Below are 25493 nucleotides of genomic sequence, written 5' to 3'. Positions count from 1 at the left end.
CTAGAAGCTGGAGACAGGCCTGCCTGAATGCACTCCCAGACTCCGGGGATGTGTCTATCCAATTAAAGAACTACTGCCAGAGATACCGTGAGCTGGGTGTTTTACTTTATTATTAGTGTTTATATAGGTTATAGCTGCATTTTCCCAAGTTAATGCCATGTCCCCTTAAATCCTTGATTTATATACAAACTCCGTGCTTGTAAGTGGGGATGTATTGCCAGTTAAGGGTGTCCAGAGAAGCTCTAGCATTTTTCTCAGGTTTCTGGGTGGGGGCTCTAGCAGGTGGTGTTTGTTAGTTTTATCATTTGAACCCAGCCCTTGTTGCTGCCAATGACACGTGGCAGAAGGGTTACATGAACAAGAGATGCAAGTGCTCACTGACGTTTTGCGTCAGCACTTCCGCCTCTTTTGTAATTAAATTAGGGAAGTTCCTGCTAATGTGACACTTGAATTCTGAGTTGCAGTTCCAGGGGAACATATGGGGGAGGCAAGTTCCCTGATGGGGGGAAAAAGAAAAATCAACAGAAAAACAACCAGAGGAACAACTAAGTGGTAGCTAAAGGTTCTACAAGAGAAGTTCTCTTCAGTGATACCATCACACTAGGGTTGTTTTTTGGGTACTTTACTATTACCAACAAAGTGTGGGCAATCACCTGAAATATATACATTATCCAGAGTGAAAAAGGACCATGTACACAATTCTTATATTTTACAATCAATTCCATACAGCACATTAAAACTCCCCATATACCAGCAGACATGCATTCCTGTCTTTCTTTTCCGTTAATCACCTGTTCACTCACAATCCAATTTATATGCAATAGACTCATTGTAAAGCAATGGTGTCTGATGCCCTAAGTGAAGAAACGATTGGCCCCTCCTTCAAACACATGAATGCACTTCTGCCTTTTACTCCCACTCAGTTCAGCCGGCCCCCTAATCACCTATGAGTTCTCATCGAGGAAGGTTGCCTGCTTTCTGCTCACTTGTGCTCAGGGACAAAGGAGAACCAGGTGGGTAAAAACGCCACAAGCAGAATGAAGTGGTTAAGGATTGGCCAGTTCATCAAGAAAAATGAAATTCCCAGTTGTATTGTGGCATTTCCTTAAGTTTAGAGCACTAGACAATTTGTAAGCTCTTGGGGAGACAGACTACTTATATGTTTGTGCAATGGGTACCTAGTGCAATGGGTCGCTGGCCATGATCAGGATATCTGAACACTACCCTAATAATCAGGGCTGGCTCTAGCATTTTTTGCTGCCCCAAGCAGCAAAAAAAAGCGCCGCCACCAAGCCCCCCCCCCCGCCCGCCGCCCCCCCCCCCCCCCCCGCCCACCGCCCCCCCCCCCCCCCCCCCCCCCCCGCCGCCCAAACCCCCTCCAGCGCCGCACCTCCACCAAGCGCCGCACGCCAGAACCCCCCCGAGCGCCGAGCCCCGCGCCGCCCCGCGCAACCAGAGCCCACCCCCTCAGTGCCGCGCCACACCGCGCCGCGCCGCCGGAGCGCCCCCCACCCCCGCAGAATGCCGCGCCGCGCTCCCACCGCCGCCCCTTACCAGGTGCCACCCCAAGCATGTGCTTGGGTGCCTGGAGCCAGCCCTGCTAATAATAATACAACTCCCTACACAGTCTAGGTCATCTGTAAGTATCTGCCAACATAAAATGACGTTTTTCTCTTGAGCAGAACAAATTTGAGTTCACAATGACGTGGCTGTTTGTCAGCAACACTGTTTATAAAATGCAGCATAGTTCAACAGATAAGGCCACAAACAGGGAGTAAGGAGACTTGCAATTTATTCTGACTCTGTGATTCTCACACTGTGTAACACTGGCAACTTACTCCACCTAGCTGTGACTCTGGTTCCCCATTAGTAAAATAGGGATAACGATACTTAGCTATCTGCTTTGAGATCTACAGATTAAGAATGTTATATAAATATTAAGTATTATTATTTTATTACCAAGATTGACATTTCCCTTAATTTAAAATCCTTCCGTGTCAGATATACCACTACAAGTCTACACAACATTAATCCGATCTAATTTACTGTCAGCAGCATGATATCGATCTACAACAAGAGAATATGAACCTGTTGAATTTTGTTCCAAAATGCCACCTTAATTTCCAACCAACCACAATGGGGACTCTATACAATTTATTATGAATTAATAATAAATAAATAATAATAATAGAATAATATAATCTAAATGATACCCTACAAAATGCTAAGGACATATTCTCAGGCTTTGTTTTTCATGGGTTACTATGACGAATGGCAAATTTTGAGAGAACAGTAGGACAAATACTATATTTTTAAAGTATTTCTTACAATAGATTTTTTGCTTTAATATATTTTGGGTTTTTTTTTAATTATTTAAATCCATAATACCATGATATAAAAGTAAACCAGAGTCATTTTGACACCTAAGAACATTTATGGCATGAAGCTAATTTCATATTTTTGAGGCAAAATTTTTCCCTTGATAAAGATACAAAATTAGTGTGCAAAAAAGTTTCTCAGGCAAAATTTTTAGTCATGAGGATGAAAACTATGTCCCCTGTACAGATGTTCTAGCTATTTACATGATAAATACTGATTATCCATACAGGAATTTTCCAGCACACTTTTAAGTTAAATGTTCAAGTTCAAATTAATCTTCCTTTGACAATGTCTGCCTAATATTTCAGTGTTGTACAGTGTTTCCAAAGTCTGAATTTATAGTGAATCTATTAGACTTTTTTTTAAAAGCTACATTCCAGACTTTGTGCCAGCTTCAGAAAAAAAAATAGTCATGTCTTTTTTTATTTTTCAATATTTTCACACATGTTGCTAGAAAAGAAACAGAAGGAAATTCTCCCCCTCTTGCCCTAGAGCAGATTTTTGTGCTTCAAGAATAGTTTCCATTCTTCCCGTCCCACCAAATACATACAGAGAGTGACCACTAAGGGCTTGTCTACCCTTGAAAGTTAATTCGGATTAAGGTAGGTGTGAATTTATAAAGTGCAATAGCTATTCCTGAATAACTCGATGCATGAACATTCTTATTCTGGAATAAAAGCTTAATCCATTTTCAAAGCTGAAAAGGAACAAGGCATTATTTTGCCATCATAACATTGTCTATACATGGAGTATTTGGAAATAACAAAGTCCTAGCTGTACAGCTTTCTGTTTTGAAATGGAGATGTGCAGAAAGACAGATGGAACAGGGCAGCCAGAGCAATATTCCTACAATTCATACATCCTGCATGTTGGTAAAGGATGTTAATAAATCAGAGAGAGCTCAAAGAAGAGCCACAAGAATGATTAAAGGATCAGAAAACCTGCCTTATAGTGATAAACTAAATAGATTGAGCTCCTTGAGTCTAACAAACAGAAGGTTAATGGATGACTTGATTAGTCTATAAATACCTACCTAGGAAACAAATATTTAATAATGGGCTCTTCAATCTAGCAGAGAAAGGTATAACACGATCCAATGCCTGGAAGTTGAAGCTCGACAAATTCAGACTGGAAATAAGGTGTAAATTTTTAACAGGGAGAATAATTAACCATTGGAACAATTTACCAAGGGTCATGGTGGATTCTCCATCACTGACCAGCAACATACCAATTTTACACAACTTTTCATCAGAAGGATGAAGCCACATGCATCACGGTGTTAAAGGTGGGTGCTACCATATCTGTCCATGTTAAAGACACATTCATACCAGAGATAGGGGATTTCCCAAGTATGGTGACTGACAGAATGTTCAAAGCAGCTCTCTGGCATGACTACGAGGTGGCCTCAGTATCCACTAACCTTTCTATGCCTCTACCCTCTTTCTATTCCCAGTGTAGTCACTCTAAAGAAAAAGCCTGGCAAATATTGCCCATCAGGAGAGGAAAAAGAAAACCATACAGAATACTAGAGTTCTTGTTCACACTTTAAACATATTCACTGCAAAGGGGAATTCTTTAAAGAGCATTTTCATTCCAATTAGGCAACAAGGAAGAGCAACAGTTGGTAGTTCTGTTCCATGCCATCTTTAGAGTAGTTTTATAAAAAATATATCAGAAAACATTTAAAACTACCTTGCCCTTCCATTACATATTCACAAGTCATGGGCATCAAAATAAGCATTTACCTTACTTGAGCAATACCTGCAACTAGGAACCCCAAACACAACAATTAAAACCACAACAATATCACTCAATTATATACGTATCATGAATTGGGTCTTGTAAGTCCTTCACTCTGCAGATTTCACACCCTATACTGGCTGCTGCAAAGATACAGTCCAGTGTAAAAAAAAGGGAAGAATAGTACAGGTACCTCAAAATTCAAATTGAGATCACTGCTGTAAATGGGAAGAAAGGAAATACACCGCTACCTCGATATAACACGACCTGATATGACACGAATTCAAATATAACGCAGTAAAGCAGTGCTCGGGGAGGGGGGGCGGGGCTGCGCACTCCAGTGGATCAAAGCAAGTTCAATATAACGTGGTTTCACCTATAACGCAGTAAAAATTTTTGGCTCCCGAGGACAGCGTTATAGCGAGGTAGAGGTGTATGTCATTTCCGAGAGACTTCTAGGTCACTAACATTGTAGAATTTTCAGAAGTATAACAATTTAAAACCCTGCATTAAATAAATTTATGGGGTAACATTAACTTAATTACAAGACTGCTCTGAACTTATATTAATATTGTTTTTCTATTTAAAATAAAATTTTCCCTCTTAACTAAGATATGTATTTTTGAGCGACTGTTTCATATAATAGACATCTCAGCTGCTCTCAGTGTAAGAAATTATTTTACAATTTAAGGGCATACTATTTTATAACTTCAACAAAAACCCGGGTATAAGTAGCTTAACAAGTGGCAGTCTGCTTTCACCATCCTCATTTGGAGAAAACAGTTCTGTTTGCTGCTTTGTGTGTTTTGTCTGGTTAGATACACATTAATCCGTTATACTGACCTTCGCTTTTTTCCCCTGTAACACATTAAAATTCTTTAAAAAGGTAAGTTGAGAGATATTGCCTTTTGGTAAACCTACTGGAAAGAAGTCTGCAGACTGGTCTGGCATGCATTGTGTACATGCATCTGTCATGAAAATTTCATGACAAATCACTTGCTTCTTGACATACAGGCTGCACAGAATTCAAATTCCCATAAAATGTCTTTGTCCACAACGAAGAAAAATATTCATTTTGAAAAGGTAATGATAATTAACAAGTTCTACCTCTCCTCTATTTGCTTTACTTTTTATTATTATGATTTTTTTTAAAAGATGGATCAGTTAAAACTTACGGCAAAACAATGGCTTCCTGGTGATCATCTCAAGGTAAAAAGAAGAAAGTAAAAAGATATGAACCAATGAAGAGAATGAATTAAAGGCATCAGCAATAACAGTGCTATTCTTAGGTGGTGAGAAAACTCAGATCCTTTTCAAGATTGGCCTGCCTCAGTCTCATTAAAATTGAAGATGAACTGATAAATTAGTCTGATGAGTAGAACATGAATACAGTGTATTCAGCATGACATTGTAAATCTAAACATACCTGAATTGGAGTCAAACTTTGTTTCTGACCTGCAAAGGGAAACAGAAAGAACTTACATTATAAGAACTGCTTTTAATCTTGGAAACTAGTTGACAAGAGGAAAAAAAACTACTGTTTTAAGAAGTAGGCATACCTCTGTGTTTTAATAATTCATGCATGCAAATTGATTTTAATCCCAAATGCTGCTTTTCATGTTTAATACTTTTATTGGATTTGCACAATGTACAGTTAAAAAGAAGAGAAATTTTAAAAGAAAGAAAAAACACACAAGGGAAACCAAACACAGGATATAAATATAAAACCAGGATTAAGTTATGTAACTATGTATTACAGCACATACTTGTAGTTATGAAATACATATTGTTCTCATTCATTTTAGTTTTCAAAAAGTAATTAACAGGATTCCATATATTCATGAACGTTTCTAATCTATTTTTGAACCAGATACTTTTCATTAATATCATATGTATTGTATACAATGATCAGTAGTTGGGCAACATCTTATGAGGGTTTTGTGTGTGTCTTTAATTTCCTCACTCTGCAAATAGAAAAAAATAGCTCTGTTCTCTTTAAACACAAGTTGAACTGATTTTGATGTCTTAGCAAAGATAATGATGTGTGCTAGATGCACAATTATCCTCCTTCTTGCGTACTACAGATTTTCACTCTCTAACAAGGAGTATTGTCCTCTAAGAGCTTAGCACATAGCAAATGAACCTGATAACCTGTACATTTAATAAGAAGGAGAAAAAGTCTAGCCCTTGTGGGAACATTATGTTTCAGATATAGGTTAATAATAGTTGTAAATTCAGAAGCCTTTGAAGCTCTCAGTTCAGCTGTGGGAAAACTTAAGTTGGGTAATTATTCTCAAGATGCGGCTGATGTGCTGTCAAGCAGAATTAACCCTACCACTGGGCCTATCTGCACAAGCGGCTATAAGACAGCATTGTCTATATCTAGTTCTCAAACCAATTAGCGGGCATGCTCCAGTCAGATGTATATCGCTCAATCAGTTGTATATATGTTCACAGCTGCCATAGCAAGATACAAGAACTGACCAGCAGGAGTTCTGTTAGAGGAAGCTAACTGGCAGAAAGAATTTTTGGGGGAACACATTTAGCCAAGAGGGAAATAAAACATTTGGTTCTTTTAATCTATGACAGGATGCTGGGGTGGTTTTGGAAGTTACAACCTTGCTTTATGAAAGAAGTTCAGGAACAAAAGATAGGTATGTATTTGTTTTAGATAGATAGTCTTTAGTTTGTTTTTAGACATGTCAAAGTCTAATATATATATATATATTAGACTTTGACATGTCTAAAAACAATGTCAAGATAAAGTGAGAATCTAGAGGAGCAAATTAATGTCAATCTCTACGTTCAAGAAAATTGGACAAATGTACACAATGAATATTAATGGAAGAATAGGGGGAAAACAAGAGAAAGGGAGGGGGTGAGTTAAACAATCAAAAAGGAAACTAGAAATGTACCTGCCTCCCTTTTCCCTTCCCACCTCTCCCCATTTTCCCCCTCTTGAACAGTTTAAATGAAAACCTCACTTTGGTCAAAGGATGGAGTGGAGAAGAAAATACAGTGATATTTTCAGCAGAAACACATTCTAATTTATTTTTTACCAAGAGCTAACAGAAGTATTAAAACAAAGAAAACATGTAATTCATATACATTCAAAATCAACATGATGGGAAAAGCTGCACAGTTACCACTCTATTTTAGTTCCTTTTTTATACTGGAGTGCAAGGGCCTGATTTTGCAAACATTTATGCATGTGACTTACAATGGGTATTCCCACAGAGTTCATATCAAAAGAAAAAAATACAGAGCTATTCCAAACAAAGAGATTCAGTATATTTTGCTTAACATACTCTCACCAAGTTGTACTGTATCTTTTTATGCAGTTCAATCATACCCATCACCAAGTTATCTGAACACCTCAGATGCCTGGACTTACTGAGCATCAATACAATTAATATGAATATGGGATCCAAGATAATAGCAAGGCATTTCTATGGCTGACAGGGACTAGAATCACTGTGTGCCCCCTACATTGCATATTTTCCAAATAGAGTTGACAGGGCAACTTCTCTTCTTAAAGAGGACCAGGATCCCAAAATGCCATAGGGGGACAGCTTCACTGAAGTTCTCTGGTTTCCCACCAGTTTAATTTTGGCAAATTTTGTAGACAGAGAAAATGAGTTCCAAAACCCTTGTTATCAAAAACAGACAATCACTTTTCACTCTCATTAACAACACCTAGATGCAATATAGATCTCATCTCTCTTCAGCTCTATTCAGCGGTTAATTTTGTGGCAATAAACATGCTACTTCATCTGTATTTGTTCTTCCCTCGTGATTGGGCTGCTTCAGGCTTTACTTTTTTCCTTTTGTGAAACAGCTTTTACTGCATGACATTACACAGCATGGCCACTCCAGTGCTATCTTGATATGTAGTGTCATATGCTGGAAACAGGACTAGGCTTTTTGATTGGGCTGGAGACCTGTCATTCACCTTGTCATGTGAAGTGTAACACACTGTGAGTTGCTGCAACAACCACCAAGCCAGAAAGTAGTGGGGGGAGGGGGTTGCCAGGGGTCACTGGGCAATGTAATGAGTACTAAAGCTCTAAATAGTCATAAATTACAGGACAGAAAACCAGGAAACCGATCTGGGGTAAGAAATGAATAGAACTTAATGTCTAGCAGTTGCTATGAAAGCAAACAGAACACTAGGATGTTGCCATAGAAATCATTTAATAAGAGAACATTATACCACTGTAGAAAGGGCTACAGAGACCAAATCTTGGAGTACTGGGCAAAATTTAGGACACAGTATTACAAAAATGGTATTGATTGAAGAATTGAAAAAGGGAAAAAAAGGTCAAGGACAATGAAGTGTCTCTGACACTAAAACTAAGCAATGACTTAGAGGAACGAATGAAAGAGCAATCCTCCAGGAATTGAAGGATTCAAACGTCAAGGAGGAAAATGTTTAAGAAGATGTTTTTGTTTCAAGTCGTTGAAGGAGTTACGGCTAGAATTTAGGGGTAAAATGCTGGTCCCATTGAAGGCAATAGTAAAGCTTCCAATGCCTTAAATGGAACCTAGACCTCATTCATCCTAGACCTCAAGGTCATTATATTTCTCCCCTTACAATACAGCAGATTAATGTATCAGAAACTAGGTTCATATGGCCATTAAAACTGTGAATAAGGAAACGCCAATATCAGAGACCGTATCAAACAAATTCCTGGAAGTAAGTTCCAAGGACAACTTGTTCTATTAAAAATAAAAATATTCCCTATGACTTTATTATGTTACCATTTCTAAATTACCTTAACTAGCAGGAAGGACTTGTGGTTCTGTTATTTGCTCCAATCTGAATATCCTGCAAAGCAAGATCTATGACATGGGACCACATACTCACTTTGTAAACTACTTTTAATATTGTTTCCATTGTTTGTTTTTTCTCGAGTGTAATAAGTCTATTGCTTAACTAAAACTCTTGTGATTCTCATTCTTCATCTTTTATCCCTCCTGTATATTCCCTTCTCCTTTGCCCTATGGGAGTGTTCTGAAAGTAACAGCAGCATTCAGACACACAGGGAGCAGAAAAATGTACTGTTGTACACAGGGCCATCCCTAGGGCGGTGTAGGGCCCAGGGTAGAAGTGACGAATCCATCACTTCCAGGACTGACACATCACCTACGGGACCGACCACGCTGGCCAATTGCACCAGCCCGCCAGGCCCCCCAAAGCGCAGGGCCCAGAGCTGTCGCCCCGATTCACCGTAACCATAGGGTGACCAGATGAGGGGAAGAAAATATCGGGACACATGGGGGTGCCCACCGGCAGAGCAAAAAAAAAGCCGAGTCCTGACCTGGAGCAAAAAAACAAAAACAAAACACTGTGCTGCCAGCCACGGTCATCCTACATACCCGGCTCCGGTTGTACATTTATAAATTGCCTTTCATCACAAAGTGCTTTACAATCCATAAACGTATAGCATGACGCTGGAATATGGGACAAGCAAACAAAACTACCAACACAGAAAAACAAAATATAACGAAACTGGAGCATTGGGAAATTTTAGCTAAGGACATTCAGACAGACCCTTACTGCCATGAGATCTATAAATATCCACAGGGATAGAGAAAGTCTCTCTTTTGAAGGTCAAACACAATAAATTGCACGTTAGTCAACTTATCTACTTTGGAAAGATGAATCAGTTCCTTGAGAGGAACTGAACCTGTGGGTTCCAGGATGCCTAGGTGTTTTAAACCTGATGTTTTGACCCTGAAGCCTCTCTCCCAACAAAGGGAGAGAGGAAAACTGAGCAGTGAGAACCACAAAATGATTCTGAAGAAGAGCTTTCTGGAGCTCAAAACTAAGTCTCTCTCACCAACTAAAGTTGGTCCAATAAAAGATATTATCTCATCTCTCTCAAAATGTTTCTATGCTGTTGACTTTGTCATATATTAATCCAGTATATAACTGAAATGTAACAACTGGCCTGTGGCACATATTGCAGATGGACTAGTAGTGGCACAAATACAACTGTGCATATCTGGCATTTGATTTTCCATTTGTCAGTGGGGCAGGTTTTTTTTGCAGGGTGGGGAGGAAGTTGCCCGCAGTTGTTTAATAGAGAATTCCACTAATCTTCTGCAGCAGCTCAACATTAGCACCGTTACTCATTTTTCTTCCTCTGTCCTTCCTTGTCTGAGTCTCTATCAGATTCTTTAGCCTTCTTCACAACTGAGTGGGAGATTTGTTTTTGTTGAAATTAAATGAACACAGGGAACAGATACTGTAAAGCTCTCTGCCTCCTTGAATAGCATCTGCCGCAGCGTCATTAGTTCCTATCTTTACAACAGCATTGTCCTTATAATAGTTACAAGAGGGAGGGAGAGAGCATTGGCCCCTTTCAGTTTGTCAGTACTTTTCCCTCAGACTCATATTTTATATGGATACCATGCTATCCCCAATGATACCAGGCATAGCTTTGACAGGGGAAATATTAGCAATTTCATACCACTCAAAACAGAGCTTTCATTGATCAGGAATCTGTTGGAGTTGGAAAAATAAATGGTAACTATGGGCCAACTTTCTTCACTTATTACTTTCTACTTTTCCATAGGATTGTGTGAATAAACTTTGCTCCAGACTGTCTATGGCCGTGGTTCTGGGGAGAGACAGATGTAGAACTTGCATACAAGCGGTCTGACCAATTGCAATCAAACTGATGTTCTGATCACTGCTGGCAGAATGAAATAAAAATCTCTAATCATTCTTCCCAATTTTTCCTCAATACAGATAATTCTAAGATAAGAAGCATTATCAGCATCTTCCTCCCCTTTCCAAGCATAGACAGTGCCTCGACCGAAAATGCTCACAAATCCTATTTATGCACCAAGCTCCAACCAACAAGAAAGAGAAAAAACATCATGGATTGAAAACTAATACCTGGTGTACTTATCCATCCAGGGATTTATATGACCCCCATTAGTGTGGTATCTGAGCACCTTCCAAGTATTTAAAAAGGAAAAATCTCTCCCCTTCCCAGCCTGTAAGAGAAACAACTTCGTTAACTGTAGGTTGTTATTGTGTGTTTGTGTTCAACCTACTGACCTGAAAAGAACAGTTTTAACTCAACTGTGGTCAACAGAGTGACTCCAGAATGATTTCCCCCAATGTTTATATTAATGTTATTGTAGACAACATATGTGAATTTTCTGCAGCTTGTTATGTAGTTCAATACCTATTCACTGTGCCCAATGTATCTGTCAGGCTAGATACAGTAAATATGACTAAACTTAACATAGAATAACCAGGACTGACTGAAGAGTCTAGTTCTTCCCATCAAGGCTGATGTGTAGTCAGTCCGAGATGGCATGTGCTTTAAAACACAGGAAACAGGATACAAACTTGACATTTCTAAACAACATGTAAAGCTAAATTTTGCCCTCAGACACACATGAAACTCCCACTAAGTCCATGGGTACTACACATGGGTAACTCGGGACAGAATGTAGTCATTAGTATCCATAGAAACCTTGGCACTTATGACACCTTACCCTTAAACATTTTAAATAGGGGCTTGCACCTCAGTAGCGATTGATAACGGTGAAACTAAACAATTTCAGAAGTTTGCTTGGATGAGTTCTGAAATGTTCATCAACTAGTATGGGGGGAGGGGAGGAGTGTCTCTCTTCTCTTACTTTGCCCTTTATGGTGCTTCGCATTCTTCTGCCACCCTCTTCCAACTCCAGGCATATCCTTCCCCTTCTGGAAGTCCTACCCTCTTCAACTTCCTCTACCCAACAGACTATGCCATCCCCCAACTCTCTGTACCCTCCCCAGAAAATACTCTACTTACTGTTGGTGATGTTCCATCAAGGGGGAAGTCTGAGCTTTAGTGCTCTCCTAGATTGTGGCTGACATTCTAATATGTGCTCCTGGACTAGCAGAGGATGTCTTAGCATCCATGAAATTTATAGGCAGCAGCCAGTCAGGTAGAGTTTGTCAGAGTTACAGAAAAACCATGACCAACTTTAACAAATGCATATGGCTTGCCAGGAATCAGAGAAACTTGGACATCAACTGTTAGTTTTCTAAACTGGTTCGCTCATCCTTAAGACAGATATGAAAATGTTACAGGAATTAGATGTTTGCATGTCTATTAGCAAACATGAATATACTTGTTCAAATTTTAAAAGTATCTAAACTAATACTTACGAGGTTTGTCAAGAGGCTGGCAAATCAAGAACTTTAAAAAGTTACCCATGCACTTATTACAAATTCTAAATAATGTATTTACTCTAGTTACTGCAGCTTCTATAAGCCACACTTGTCAAACGAAAACAGTGAATCAAGTCTTTCCCCACTAGCTCTGTAGCTACATCCAAGGGAGACAGTACTCACATGCTAGAGATCATGGTTGGGAACAGGGGGGGCTGAAGCAGCTGCAGGAATCACTAAGATCTGCTCAGCCTGTTCACTAATCAGTAAAGTTGTGTAATTCTTTCATTAAGGAGCTATTGAGGACTTGTAGGATAAACTGCTCTTCCAACTTGCCACAAAAGACATAGATGGCATGTGAAAACTCCAGAAATAGCAGAGTGTGCAGCTGCTCACTGACTCCTGTAAGCTGGGTAAAGCGCAGGCTTGTGGCAAAGGGTTCATCTGTTGGTGAACTGAGTCACAGCACCAGCTGCGTGACTGTATTTCAACTGTAACTTTCTTGCACAAATATTCCCATTTGGTACATTTCCTAGAAGCCTCCTGTGCAATGCTACTCTATGCTACCAGAAAATTCAGGGCATTCCTCATCTCTTTCGAAACTAAACTCAGTCACTGATGGAATTCACATTTAGTACCACATAGAAAATTTACTTAACACTAATTTCCAAGTTCACACTAAATCCACTAACTAGCAATAAAGGTTTTTGGAGTTGGAAAAAAATTCAAATTTAGTTTCTTTTCTTCTCTTTTTTCTGGTCCACACTGTCCTTGCTCCCATTACTTTTACCTCGAAGCCCATTCAGGGACCGCACAATTCCTGCTAATAAAAGCACAATTGATTCCACCTGCAGGCTTCTCTGTAACTGAACTACAACAAGCGGCACAAAATTCCAAAACAGCTTTCTTGGCATTTAGAAAACCTCCTTTAAAAGCTTGTGATGGTTTTAGAGTTCTTCCCTTTCCTTTCCCAATAAGGTTACACTATCAAATCAAGAAATCTTTATAATTTATTGTGGGGTAAATAACTCATTACTTTGTGAAGACCAAGACAGTGGCAATGCTGGCTAGTGTCTTTGATGACTCACTAAGACCATTTTCTTTTCTCCAGCAGTCCCTTCGTATATTGGCCTCTTCAGGATTCTTTTATCTTGCTGATAGGGAACATTTTCTTGCACTGTACCTTTGTGTTGTGTTACTCTACTATACTGGGTATCAATGCTGCCAGAATGAGAAACAGGCTGAAGAAAGCACAATGGCCAGGGAAGCTCCTAGACCAATATATGTCTTCTGACTTGTCTTTGGTTGTGAGGGAAGTGGGAGACTGGAGGTGCTTCCAGTGGAGAGCTATTCCATTGACAGCTGCTCCATCTCCCCTCTGGATCAGCACACGATTTCATGGCTGCCATGAAAAACCTGGTCTGAGGTGATTCTGGTTTAACACACATAGCTGGTCACATTATGGATCTAGTATTGAGTATGGGACTGGAGATGGAGGAAGTGGAAATTATGCCCATAGACTGATCGCCACCTCTGGCAACCAGTGGTTGCATTGCTCCTTTCCTGCAGGGACATAAGACTTGCATTATGGTTTTCAACCCTCAGGAGCTTATTGAATCGGAGTTTCCAGATGGCTCTCTGGAAGAATACTGTCCAGCCAAAAGACCACTCTTTGCAGAGTTTGGCTGAAATACACAACATCTTGTATCAACTCCATTGATACAATAGCTCCAAAATACATTCTTGGCTGGCTTCACCTTCACAGGTTACCATTGTTTAAAGATGACCTGCAACTTACGATGCAAAAGGCAATCATTGACTAATGCTGACAGTTCTTATGTTCATAGCAGAAATTAGATAAAAACGTAAGTTGATAAATTAGATAAAAATGTAAGTTGCTGGAAGGTTGCAACATAATACTACTTTATATCTTAGAATTCAGAACAATAGCACACAAGAACCCAAAAACAGAGAGAAACCACAGACTGCTCCTAAGACAGCAAGATGCAACTCACCTACCTTGTTTGGAGCTGGCTCTTTCCAGACTGATTCTGATTGCAATGCTTTACTACAGAGTCCCCTCACCTGCAAGCAGTATATGGAACCGCCCGTATTCCCCACTCGTAATGCGATAGCTTGCAATTCCAACATAGTACTCAATACACCACAACAATCTTTCAAACTATCAACCTGATCTTCCTTTTTTGGGAAAGGTCATTGATCAGATTGGGGCAGATCAACTCTGGCAATTTCTGGCATCCTCAGATTCCGTTGAGTCTCACCGCTCAGGTTATAGAGCTGGGTTTGGAGTGGAAACCACATTGGTAACAGTGGCTGCTGATTTTCTCCTAGCAATGGAGAAGGCTAATTTATGTGAGCTGATTTTATTAGATCTGGCAGCTACCTTTGATACAGTCAGTGAAGATGATTTGTTGGGATACTGTCACTTCATGGGAATGGATGGGGTTGCTAAGTGGTTCTGGTTTACTCCTATCCATTTTGGGGCAATTGCTTGTCCACTCCAAGAGCTCTCTCAGACAGTGTTACTACTGGAGTTGGTTTTATCACTCCCTCCTGTTCAGAGAGCATATGAGACCATTACGAAACTTGGTGAGGAAATATAACCCATCTGCTAATGATAGCTCTATTTCCATCACGTTAGACCTGACTGGAAAGTGGAACAAATAATTTAGTACCTTTCCAAAAGCACTAGGAGTGAGCTGGGTGAGGGTTAATCTAGGTAAGACCATTATAAAGTTAGTGCATTGGGGGAAGTAAGCAGAAGGGTTGTGCTTTCCAAGTCTGGATATGTTAACCTTCTGGATGCTTTGCAGAGCACACCTTTCTTTGTAAGCAATTAGGGAGATTAGGCACTTATAGATGGCATGATGGAAATTAGGTGATTAAGAGCTGATTTAGATGGGTCTTGTGCTATGGATATGGCTAGGTGGAGTTCTATGGGATTTTTGTGAAAGACTCCCTAAATGACTTGAAATACTGCATTAATGCATTTAGCTTTTCTAATGGTTTGCTTTGAAAATGTCGAGAGGCGCCAGAAGCGTAGATAAAAGTGCCACACAAGTCAAGTAAATATATAAAATGAATAAATAAATACATTACTATTTCTTTCACCACATGGGAGGGGATTAGCTGACACCCTTACCAAAGAGAATTCCTTTCAGAAGCCAGCAAAGGTAGCAGTGAAGGAGTGGCTAATTTATTAAGACTTGGTGACTTTTCTTGCATCTCAGAACTGGAAGTTTAGACAACAATAATATTAAAGGAAAAAAACTAGTCAATTCCTTGGGCCTCCCAGTGCATCTTGTGTGTACTATGTCTCTCTTGCATAGGCTGTCTATTCTTTTACTTGTTGTATCAAGCACAATGCTGATGTTTAATAAATAATTCATTATAGATTTTCTTCTGCGGAAGTGACTTCAGAGTGCAAATTCCAGTTGTGTGTCTTTGAGGAAAGACACCGATCATTTTAAACTCCTTCTGCCATGGTTGCTGAGAAAAAGCTATTTTTGCATGGTAAAAGGGAAATTCCTTGAAAAATCAAGCTAAGAGTAAAACACTTAAAATTCTTGGTCTTTAGAAAACAAACAGCAGATTAGATTTGTCATTCATCATTTCTAGAGTCATTTAATGGTACAGGCGTTCTAGTTTTCTGTGAACTGCCATGAAGTGACAGATCCCAAAGATCCTGCAAACTAAATAGGCATGGCACAGCAAAAGATTACAGTAAGCAAGTGTGGCCCAGAAGATATTAAAGGCAGAGGTTTACAAAAGTGAGCTCCTGAGACTTGTTCATTGTGTGTCTAACACATCACTTTCTTTAGCTATATTCCAGTGTGGGAGAATGTGTGGAGTGAAGCTACAGTGACGGAACAACTGAATTTAAAGGAATGATATTGTTTTTTAAGTTTGAGTCACCTTCTGACTATGGAAAAAGTTAAAGCACATTCTCCATAAACCCGTTGTGGTACCAGCAGTTTAAATGAAGAGAGATGTTGAGTTTTAATTGTTTCTTTTTATCTCTTCTACTGATAAAGATAGAATTCTATCTTAAGCATGTAGCAAAAAATAGGTCTTTCATCTGGAGCATAAAATTCATGTGTTCCCTGACCTTGCGTGTCACATGGTAATGAAACAGCGTAAATCAGACATGTTAAAAGTTGAAGCTTGTTAATATTAGTACTGAAGCTTCAGTCTCCTTCCTGGCTAAACTAACGGGTCCATAGTTCAAACATATATATTTACAGATTACAATGATGCAAAGGAAAAATTAATGGGCACCCAGCAGGAGCCAAATGGAAACATGTGGGTTTCAGATGAAGATCTGGAAAAAAAAATTCCTATTTGCTTAAATTTTCAGTTAGCATTATGGAGTTTTTTCTTTTCACTAGTGCTTCTCTTCTAAGAGACTATATTGGTGATTTAGCCTTTGTATGGGGACATTTATTGAATAGCATAGATTTTGTATTCTCCTAGCTATATACTTTTGCTACCGTTGCTACCTATTTTCAACTTTTTGGGCTGAAACACTCTCTCAATATCTTTTCCTAGTCATCTATTTTAATTCATTCAACATATAGTATATCTTCTAATCAAGGAACTCACTATTCCTTGCTATTTTGCCTCTGAAACTAATGATTACAACAGATAAGTTGCTGAGTTATGCTGTAAAATATTTGCTTTTGTATTCCTCAGCATGACGACACTGATGTCTACATAGGTTTTTATACCTGCCCATCACTTATCTGAGCACCTTTTAAGTGCAATTGATATTGATGATAGGCAAGAATAATCCCATTTTTGTGTGTTTACTTTTAACATCACTTCAAATGTTATAAATAAATATTTTAAAACATACCCTGCACAATCACTCTTTGGTATGCCAGCCATCCAGATACCCAGCTGCTATAAACGAGCATAGCTCCATTGAAGTCAATGGCATTACAGTGATTTGCACTAGCTGAGGATCTGGCCTGAAAAGCTTGAATACTAATCATGGCAGGCACACCAAAGATCATTTTGGTGGCGCTCAAAGAGATAGGCACACCAGGGTTTTTGCAGCTGCGGGCAGGGGGTGCCCACTCCTCCTTCTCCCCTTCCTTGGCCAAGCATTACCTCTTCCTCTTCTTCAGTGCCACCCAGTGGATTTGACTCTGTGTATGTGGAAGGACTGCTTGAGGACCTGGACAGAAGTCTTATAATGGTGGAGGGAAGGGCACAGTGTCATCATGTAAAACATAATACTTTATAAGACCAGCCCTGAGGCACATTTAGCAAGCTTCTGTAATTGGATGGGGTTTACATAAAGTGGGATAAAATCACCCCTTTTCATAAAACCAACAGAGATTCTAGAAGAGGCTTTGAAAACAGGGTCATTTCCATTTTCAGGGATACATGGTTGCCCTAACCATGAAATGCAAAATATTGATGCAGAACATGGATTGCATGAATATCTTCAACACTGCCCCTGGCAATACAGCATGTAAACATACAATGGACACAATGACCTAATTTGCAGAAATACTGTGGGCTTGTAACATGGTACAAAGTATGGCCAAACTTACACATGGCTACAGAAACTGAATTCAACTTATTATCTTTACTTCAACTAAAAATACCAAAGCAATGCCATAAGAGCAGATTTAGTCAACACTTCTCATCTGAGAAAGTCACAAGTAAGTCTTAAAGTGGAATTTGTTCTATCCTGTATCCTGAAAACTTCCTCCATAAGTGACAGTCTGAACATGGGGTTTGCAAGAGTGCACATACACCCTTCCAAACAATTTTGCTTACTACTGATCTTAGGACACTTTCAAATGCCATTCTTCCTATTTTTTGCTCTTACTTCCTCCTTGACCCTGCCCCCAACACTTTAAAATAGGTTTTAGGGATGTCTCATGCATATATCATTCTATTGATCTCCTTTCCCCAACCTAGTCAGAGATAAGAGCCTGTCCTGACCTGCTGTCTTCCATATGCTCTACAGAGTGAGAATGTAAAAGCAGATGTTGCTGTTTAAGGAAAAGACCAGGTTAGACTTAAGACAAAACAGGGCAGGAGAAGAAGTCAGAGTGAAGAAATTATAGTCAAAAAGGAAAGTGCCTAAACAAAAGTGAAAAATATTTAAAGAAAAAGAGTAATTGACACCATTTAATCAGTTATGCTTCTAGTGCCCCATTTTGTAGGATATTTTCCCCTACTACATTTAAAAGAGGCTTAGTTTTAAATTAGCAGCCTGCTTTTGAAAAATCTTGGCCAAAATGTCTAATTCAGCTCTTCATATGGAATAATAAATATGAAAATTCAGTGAGCATATATAATTTCCCCTTGAATAAGAAAACCAACTATTTTGTTTCTCTGTGAACTACTTGGGTAACCTTTTGGGAAAGGAGGAGCCTATACAGGAAGGATGGGCTCCACCTAAAATCAAAACAGAGCCAGATTGCTGGCATGTGAAATTTAAAAGGACAGAGGAGTTTTTAAGCCAATAAGTTCAGAGAAGCACACGATTTGGACAGACACAGTCCTCTGGGGAAATTTTATTAAAGGGGACACTCCATATCCTAGTAAAGAGGAGAGGATAGAAATTGATAAGGTACAGGTAGGAACTGAAGAGAAACAATCAAATGAAAAAAAGTCCCATTCAATCACATCACATGAAGGCAGGCAACTAAATATTAACTAATTTTATAAGTACGTGTATACAAATGCTAGAAGTCTAAGTACTAGGATGGGTGAACTTGAGTGTCTGGTATTAAATGAGGATGTTGATATAATAGCCATTGCAGAAACTAGGTGGAACAATGATAATGAGACACAGTAATATCAGGGTACAAAATATACAGGAATGACAGAGTGGGTCATGATGGTGAGGGAGTGGCACAATATGAGAAAGAAAGCAGAGAGTCAAATATAGCAAAAATCTTGAATTAAAAAAAAATACAAAACCAAAAAACTTAAATGTACCAATAGAAATTCCATGCTTGAATAATAAGAGTATAGAAATAGGAATGTACTACCAACCACCTGACCAGGATGGTGATAGGGAGTGTGAAATATTCAGGGAGATTAGAGAGGCTACAAAAACAGAAAGCCCAATAATAATGGGGGATTTCAGCTATCCCCATATCGACGGGCTACATGTTACCTCAGGACAGGATGCAGAGACAACATTTCTAGACACAATTAATGACTAATTCTTGGGCAGCTAGTCCTAGAACCCACCAGGGAAGCGGCAATTCTTGTTTTAGTACTAAGTGGAGCACAGGATCTGGTCCAAGAGGTGAATATAGCTGAACCGCTTGGTAAAAGCGACCATAATGTAATTAAATTTAACCTCCTTGAAGGGAGGGAAATACCAAAAAATCCCTCCACAGTAGCATTTAACTTCAAAAAGGGGAACTACACAAAAAATGAGGAAGCTAGTTAAATGGAAATTAAAATGAGTAGTCACGAGTGAAATGCCTGCAAGCAGCATGGACATTTAAAAAAAAAAACTCACAATAATAGAGGCTCAAACTAAGCATATACCTCCAATTAAAAAAAAGTAAGAGGACCAAAAAAATGCCACCATGGCTAAACAACTCAGTAAAAAAAAGAGGCTGTTAGAAACAAAAAGACATATTTTAAAATTTTGAAGTCAGATCTACTGAGGAAAACAGAAAGCAGCACAAACTCTGGCAAGTCAAGTGTAAAACTTAATTAGACAGGCCAAAAAAGAATCTGAAGAGAAATTAGCAACAGACACAAAAACTAATGGCAAAATTTTTTTGTAAGTACATCAGAAGCCTGACAAGCAATCAGTGGGGCCACTGGATGATTAAGGTGCTAAAGGAGCACTCAATGAAGAGATAAAGCCATTGCAGAGAAGCTAAATGGATTCTTTTCATCGTTCTTAACTGCAGAGGATCTGAGGGAGATTCCCACACCGGAGCCATTCTTTTTAAATGGGAAATCTGAGGAACTATTCCAGATTGAGGTGTCAGTAGAGGTGGTTTTGGAACAAATTAAATAGTAATAAGTCACAAGGAACAGATGGTATTCACCGAAGAGTCCTGAAGGAACTCAAATATGAAATTATAGAACTATTAACTGTAGTATATAATCTATCACTTAAATCAAACTCTGCACCATATGACTGGAAGATAGCCACTGGTCTACAATTTTGGGGAAGTCGTCTGCTTCAGAGATAAAATGTGCTATTTATTATGTATTTTGATGTGCTGAATTCAAATATGACAATTAAAACAACTGATTGGCTACTGTTTCTAAGATATTTAAGTTTTTACATTTTATGTCTATGTATATTCTGTAGATAGAGTTTTAATCATAAATTGTAAACCTAGGTCTTTTCATGTGTTTATGGTTGCTTACATGATAATATTTCACCTGTCCTGTTTATGGAACACTTTAAAAATCAGCAAAAGGGTTATATAAATAAAATTTATTATGAAACAAAAGGCAAAACACTATTATGTACATAGTTTAGTCCTATTCAGTGTCTACTCGGCGCTTCTTGGCTTGTCTCTTGTATTCATTAAATGGAGCATCTCTTGTCACTGTCCAGCAATCGTCTGCAAGCATTGATGGGCTCCATTTGCCCTGATAGCGTTTCTCCATTGTTGCAACGTCCTGGTGAAATCACTCGCCGTGCTCGTCGCTCACTGTTCCGCAGTTCGGTGGAAAAAAATCTAGATGAGAGTGCAAAACATGTTGCAACCAAGGCTTTTGTATGCCTTGAGGAGGTTTTCCACCAACAACTTATAGTTGTCTGCCTTGTTGTTTCCGAGAAAAATTTATTGCCACTAACTGGAAGGCTTTCCATGCAGTCTTTTCCTTGCCACGCAGTGCATGGTCAAATACTTCATCTCGAAGAAGTTCACGAATCTGAGGACCAACAAAGACACCTTCCTTTATCTTAGCTTCACTTAACCTTGGAAATTTTCCACGGAGGTACTTGAAAGCTCCTTGTGTTTTGTCAATGGCCTTGACAAAGTTCTTCATCAGACCCAGCTTGATGTGTAAGAGTGGTAACAAAATCTTCCTTAATTCAACAAGTGGTGGATGCTGAACACTTTTCCTCCCAGGCTCCAATGACTGTCGGAGTGGCCAATCTTTCTTGATGTAGTGGGAATCTCTTGCACGACTATCCCATTCGCAGAGGAAACAGCAGTACTTTGTGTATCCAGTCTGCAGACCAAGCAAGAGAGCAACAATCTTCAAATCACCACAAAGCTGCCACTGATGTTGGTCAGTGTTTATGCACCTCAAAAGTTGTTTCATGTTGTCATAGGTTTCCTTCATATGGACTGCATGACCAACTGGAATTGATGGCAAAACATTGCCATTATGCAGTAAAACAGCTTTAAGACTCGTCTTCCATGAATCGATGAACAGTCTCCACTCATCTGGATTGTGAACGATGTTGAGGGCTGCCATCACACCATCGATGTTGTTGCAGGCTACAAGATCACCTTCCATGAAGAAGAATGGGACAAGATCCTTTTGATGGTCGTGGAACATGGAAACCCTAACATCACCTGCCAGGAGATTCCACTGCTGTAGTCTGGAGCCCAACAGCTCTGCCTTACTCTTGGGTAGTTCTAAATCCCTGACAAGGTCATTCAGTTCAGCTTGTGTTATGAGGTGTGGTTCAGAGGAGGAGGATGAGAGAAAATGTGGGTCCTGTGACATTGATGGTTCAGGACCAGAAGTTTCACCCTCGTCCTCGTCTGACTCAAGTGAGAATGATTCTGGTGCATCAGGAACCGGCAGTCCTTCTCCATGGGGTACTGGGCGTATAGCTGATGGAATGTTTGGATAATGTACAGTCCACTTTTTCTTCTTTGACACACCTTTCCCAACTGGAGACACCATGCAGAAGTAACAATTGCTGGTATGATCTGTTGGCTCTCTCCAAATCATTGGCACTGCAAAAGGCATAGATTTCCTTTTCCTGTTCAACCACTGGCGAAGATGTGTTACACAAATGTTGCAGCATATGTGTGGGGCCCACCTCTTGTCCTGATCTCCAATTTTGCAGCCAAAATAAAGGTGATAGGCTCTCTTAACCATAGTGGTTATACTGTGCTTTTGTGATGCAAAAGTCACTTCACCACAAACATAGCAGAAGTTATCTGCACTGTTCACACAAGTACGAGGCATCTCTGCTCACTTTGGCTAAACAGAAATGTGTCCCTTTGCAAAATCGAACACTGACAAATAAGAGAGCACGACACTGTATGATTTCTAGAGCTGATATAGGGCAATTTGTTCAGCAGAGTGATGTAAACTTCGTTATGATTGCATCATCCATGACTTTTAGGAATAACATGATGTAATTCATATCATGTATGATACAATACCAGCTTCAGATTGCATCATTCATTGTTTTGTCTAAAAACCAAGTACTATCCAAACCCAGTCATAGATTTATTCATAGATCCAGTCAAAGATGTATTTTAGTCATTTCTGGTTTAAATTGAGATCCCTTCCCTTTATAACTCACTTATCCTCCGCCATTCCCCAGTCAAGGGTCATATATACTGATCCAATAGCATATCTTGAAAACTAGAGCCAATCAACAATTTTAAGCATAATTTTCGTTCTCAGTGACCCAGAATTAGTAAAGTTTGACTACATTTATTTCAGAAGCATTTTGGCTGCAGAGCAGCGTAGCCAATATAACGTTAATTTTTTTAAAGGCTCTAAACACTGGCAATTACACACCAGTAAACCTAACTTCAGTACCGGGCAAACTGGTTGAAACTATAGTAAAGAACAGAATTATCAGACACATAGAAGAACACAATATGTTGGGGAAAAGACAACGTGGCTTTTGTAAAAGAAAATCACGCCTCACCAATCTATTAGACTTTTTTGAGTGGGGTCAACAAGCATATGGACAAGGGCGATGCAGTGTATGGGGTGTACTTGGATTTTCAGAAAACCTTTGACAAGGTCTCTCACTAAAGTCTCTTAAGCAAAGTAGGCAGTCAGGAGATCAGAAGAAAAGTCCTGTTATGTATCAGTAACCAGTTAAAAGACAGGAAACAAAGGGTAGGACTAAATAGTCCATTTTCACAATGGAAAGACGTAAAGATCAGGGTCCCCCAAGGATCTGCAATTGGGGCCAGTGCTGTTCAAAATATTCATAAATGATCTGGAAAAAGGAGTAAACAGTTAGGTAGCATCTTTGCGGAAGATACAAAATTACTCAAGATAGTTAAGTCCAAAGCAGACTGCAAAGAGTTACAAAGGGATTTCACAAAACTGGGGAACTGCGCAACAAAATGGTCAATGAAATTAAATGTTCATAAATGCAAAGTAATGCACATTGGAGAACATAATCCCAGCTATACATACAGATACATACAGGGGTGTAAATTAGCCATTACCACTCAAGAAAGAGATCTTAGAGTCATCGTGGTTAGTCTTCTAAAAACATCTGCTCATATGTGCAGCCGCTGTCAAAAAAAGCTAACAGAATATTAGGAAACATGAAAGAAATTGATAAGAAGACAGAAAATATAATGGCATGTTGAATACTGCATACAATTCTGGTCACCCCATCTCAAAAATGATATATTAGAATTGAAAAATGTACTGAGAAAGGCAACAAAAATGATTAGAGGATATGGAACAGTTTCTGTATGAGGAGAGATTAAAAAGATTGGGACTATTCAATTTAGAAAAGAGACAACTAAGGGGGACATGACAGAGGTCTATAAATTCATGAATGGTGTGGAGAAAGTGAATAAGGAACTGTTATTTACCCCGTCACAAGAACCAGGGATCACCCAATGAAATTCATAGGCAGCAGATTTAAAACAACATAAGGAAGTACTTCTTCACCCAACACAGTAAAACCTGTGGAACTCATTGCCAGGGGATGTCGTGAAGGCCAAAAGTAGAACTGGGTTAAAAAAGGAATTAGATAAATTCATGGAGGAGAGATCCATCAATGGCTATTAGCCAAGATTGTCAGGAATGCAACACCACACTCTGGGTGCCCCTAAATTGTTAGAAGCTGGGACTGGACCACTCGATAATTGCCCTGTTCTGTTCACTCCCTTTGAAGCTTCTGGCACTGGCCACTATCAAAAGATGGACCATTGTTCTTACCCAGCATGGATGTTCTTATGTTCTTAAAGGTCTAACCACCTGACTGGAGTATGGATAGACTACCTCCATCGGGCCTACATGAGCCCGCAGAATGGGGATCACTGGTTTACACCCACGTCTGAATCTCCAATGCTGAAATAAAGAACTCAAATAACTCTAAAGTTACCTCACCAGCTAAATCCATGGCTCTGTATTATAAAACTCATTTCCCAGTCAAGTTACTTATACTACAAGACTCCCAGTTTACTGTATTATGCTATTTAAATTTTGTTATACTATCTTTTGGTTTGAATGAAAGTTAATTTTTAATTTTTCTTACAAAGCTACTGTAAAGCCTGGAACATGAGAGATTACGGTGGATCATAACATAATATCTAATACAGAAAAAAGTCTTGAAATTATATTTAATATACTCACTTGAATAAAGGAGTTCCACAGACAACACATTTGTATATCCCATGAGCTTTATGATGTGTGAATTCTCCCTCAAAGGCGCTGGGAAAAACAAGAACGCTATTTTAAAAATCAGTAAAGGAATAGTGTTTTTTAAATACTATGTTAGAGTGCAGAAAGCTGAACTCAAGAGTTAGCTATTGTTATTCTTTATCAAATGAAAAAATGAATATCTTCATAAATTTGCCTTAACAGTTACATACTATTCAGGAGGAAGCAAAACCTCACACACATCAAAGATAAGAGCACAAAAACCAATTACTGTTTAAAACTGTTTGGCAACTTCCTAAAATTAGTATTTTTTAAACAAAGATTGTTTAAAATTCAATTAATCTTGAGCATTTCTCTAGCTTTAGTCTTCAAACAATCTTTTAACAATGATCTCAAATGCTCAGCAACAAATAAAGCTCTAGCGTAGTGGGTAAATGGCACTGTTGGTTTGTTAGCACAGGATGGGCTGCCCGTGTGTTCGAGTATCATTCGTATCTTAGCAGAAAATGAAACAACTCGTCCATCATTTCAAGCTGCGTGAGCCTTATATTTTTAGTCGAAAAGGAATATTACAGTTTTAAGGGAATATTTTTCTAAGTTAACAAAC

At 39.1% G+C, this 25493-nt stretch overlaps 1 protein-coding gene across 5 annotated transcripts in view; it reads right to left on the bottom strand.

Moving 5' to 3' along the window:
* The window catches only part of MSRB3 (methionine sulfoxide reductase B3), a 141539-nt gene that overhangs the window by 58314 nt on the left and 57732 nt on the right, over positions 1 to 25493 (bottom strand). For all 5 annotated transcript variants that reach the window (XM_034770673.1, XM_034770683.1, XM_034770705.1 and 2 more), the window contains 2 exons: positions 24860 to 24937; positions 5546 to 5574 (listed from right to left, as the gene is read on the bottom strand). In XM_034770673.1, the coding sequence (XP_034626564.1) occupies positions 5546 to 5574; positions 24860 to 24937 (107 nt within the window). The remainder of the gene's footprint in view (positions 1 to 5545; positions 5575 to 24859; positions 24938 to 25493) is intronic.

Source organism: Trachemys scripta, chromosome 1 (genome assembly GCF_013100865.1).
Source record: "Trachemys scripta elegans isolate TJP31775 chromosome 1, CAS_Tse_1.0, whole genome shotgun sequence".
NCBI classification, from domain to species: domain Eukaryota; kingdom Metazoa; phylum Chordata; order Testudines; family Emydidae; genus Trachemys; species Trachemys scripta.
This window is presented reverse-complemented; position numbering and strand designations above follow the sequence as displayed.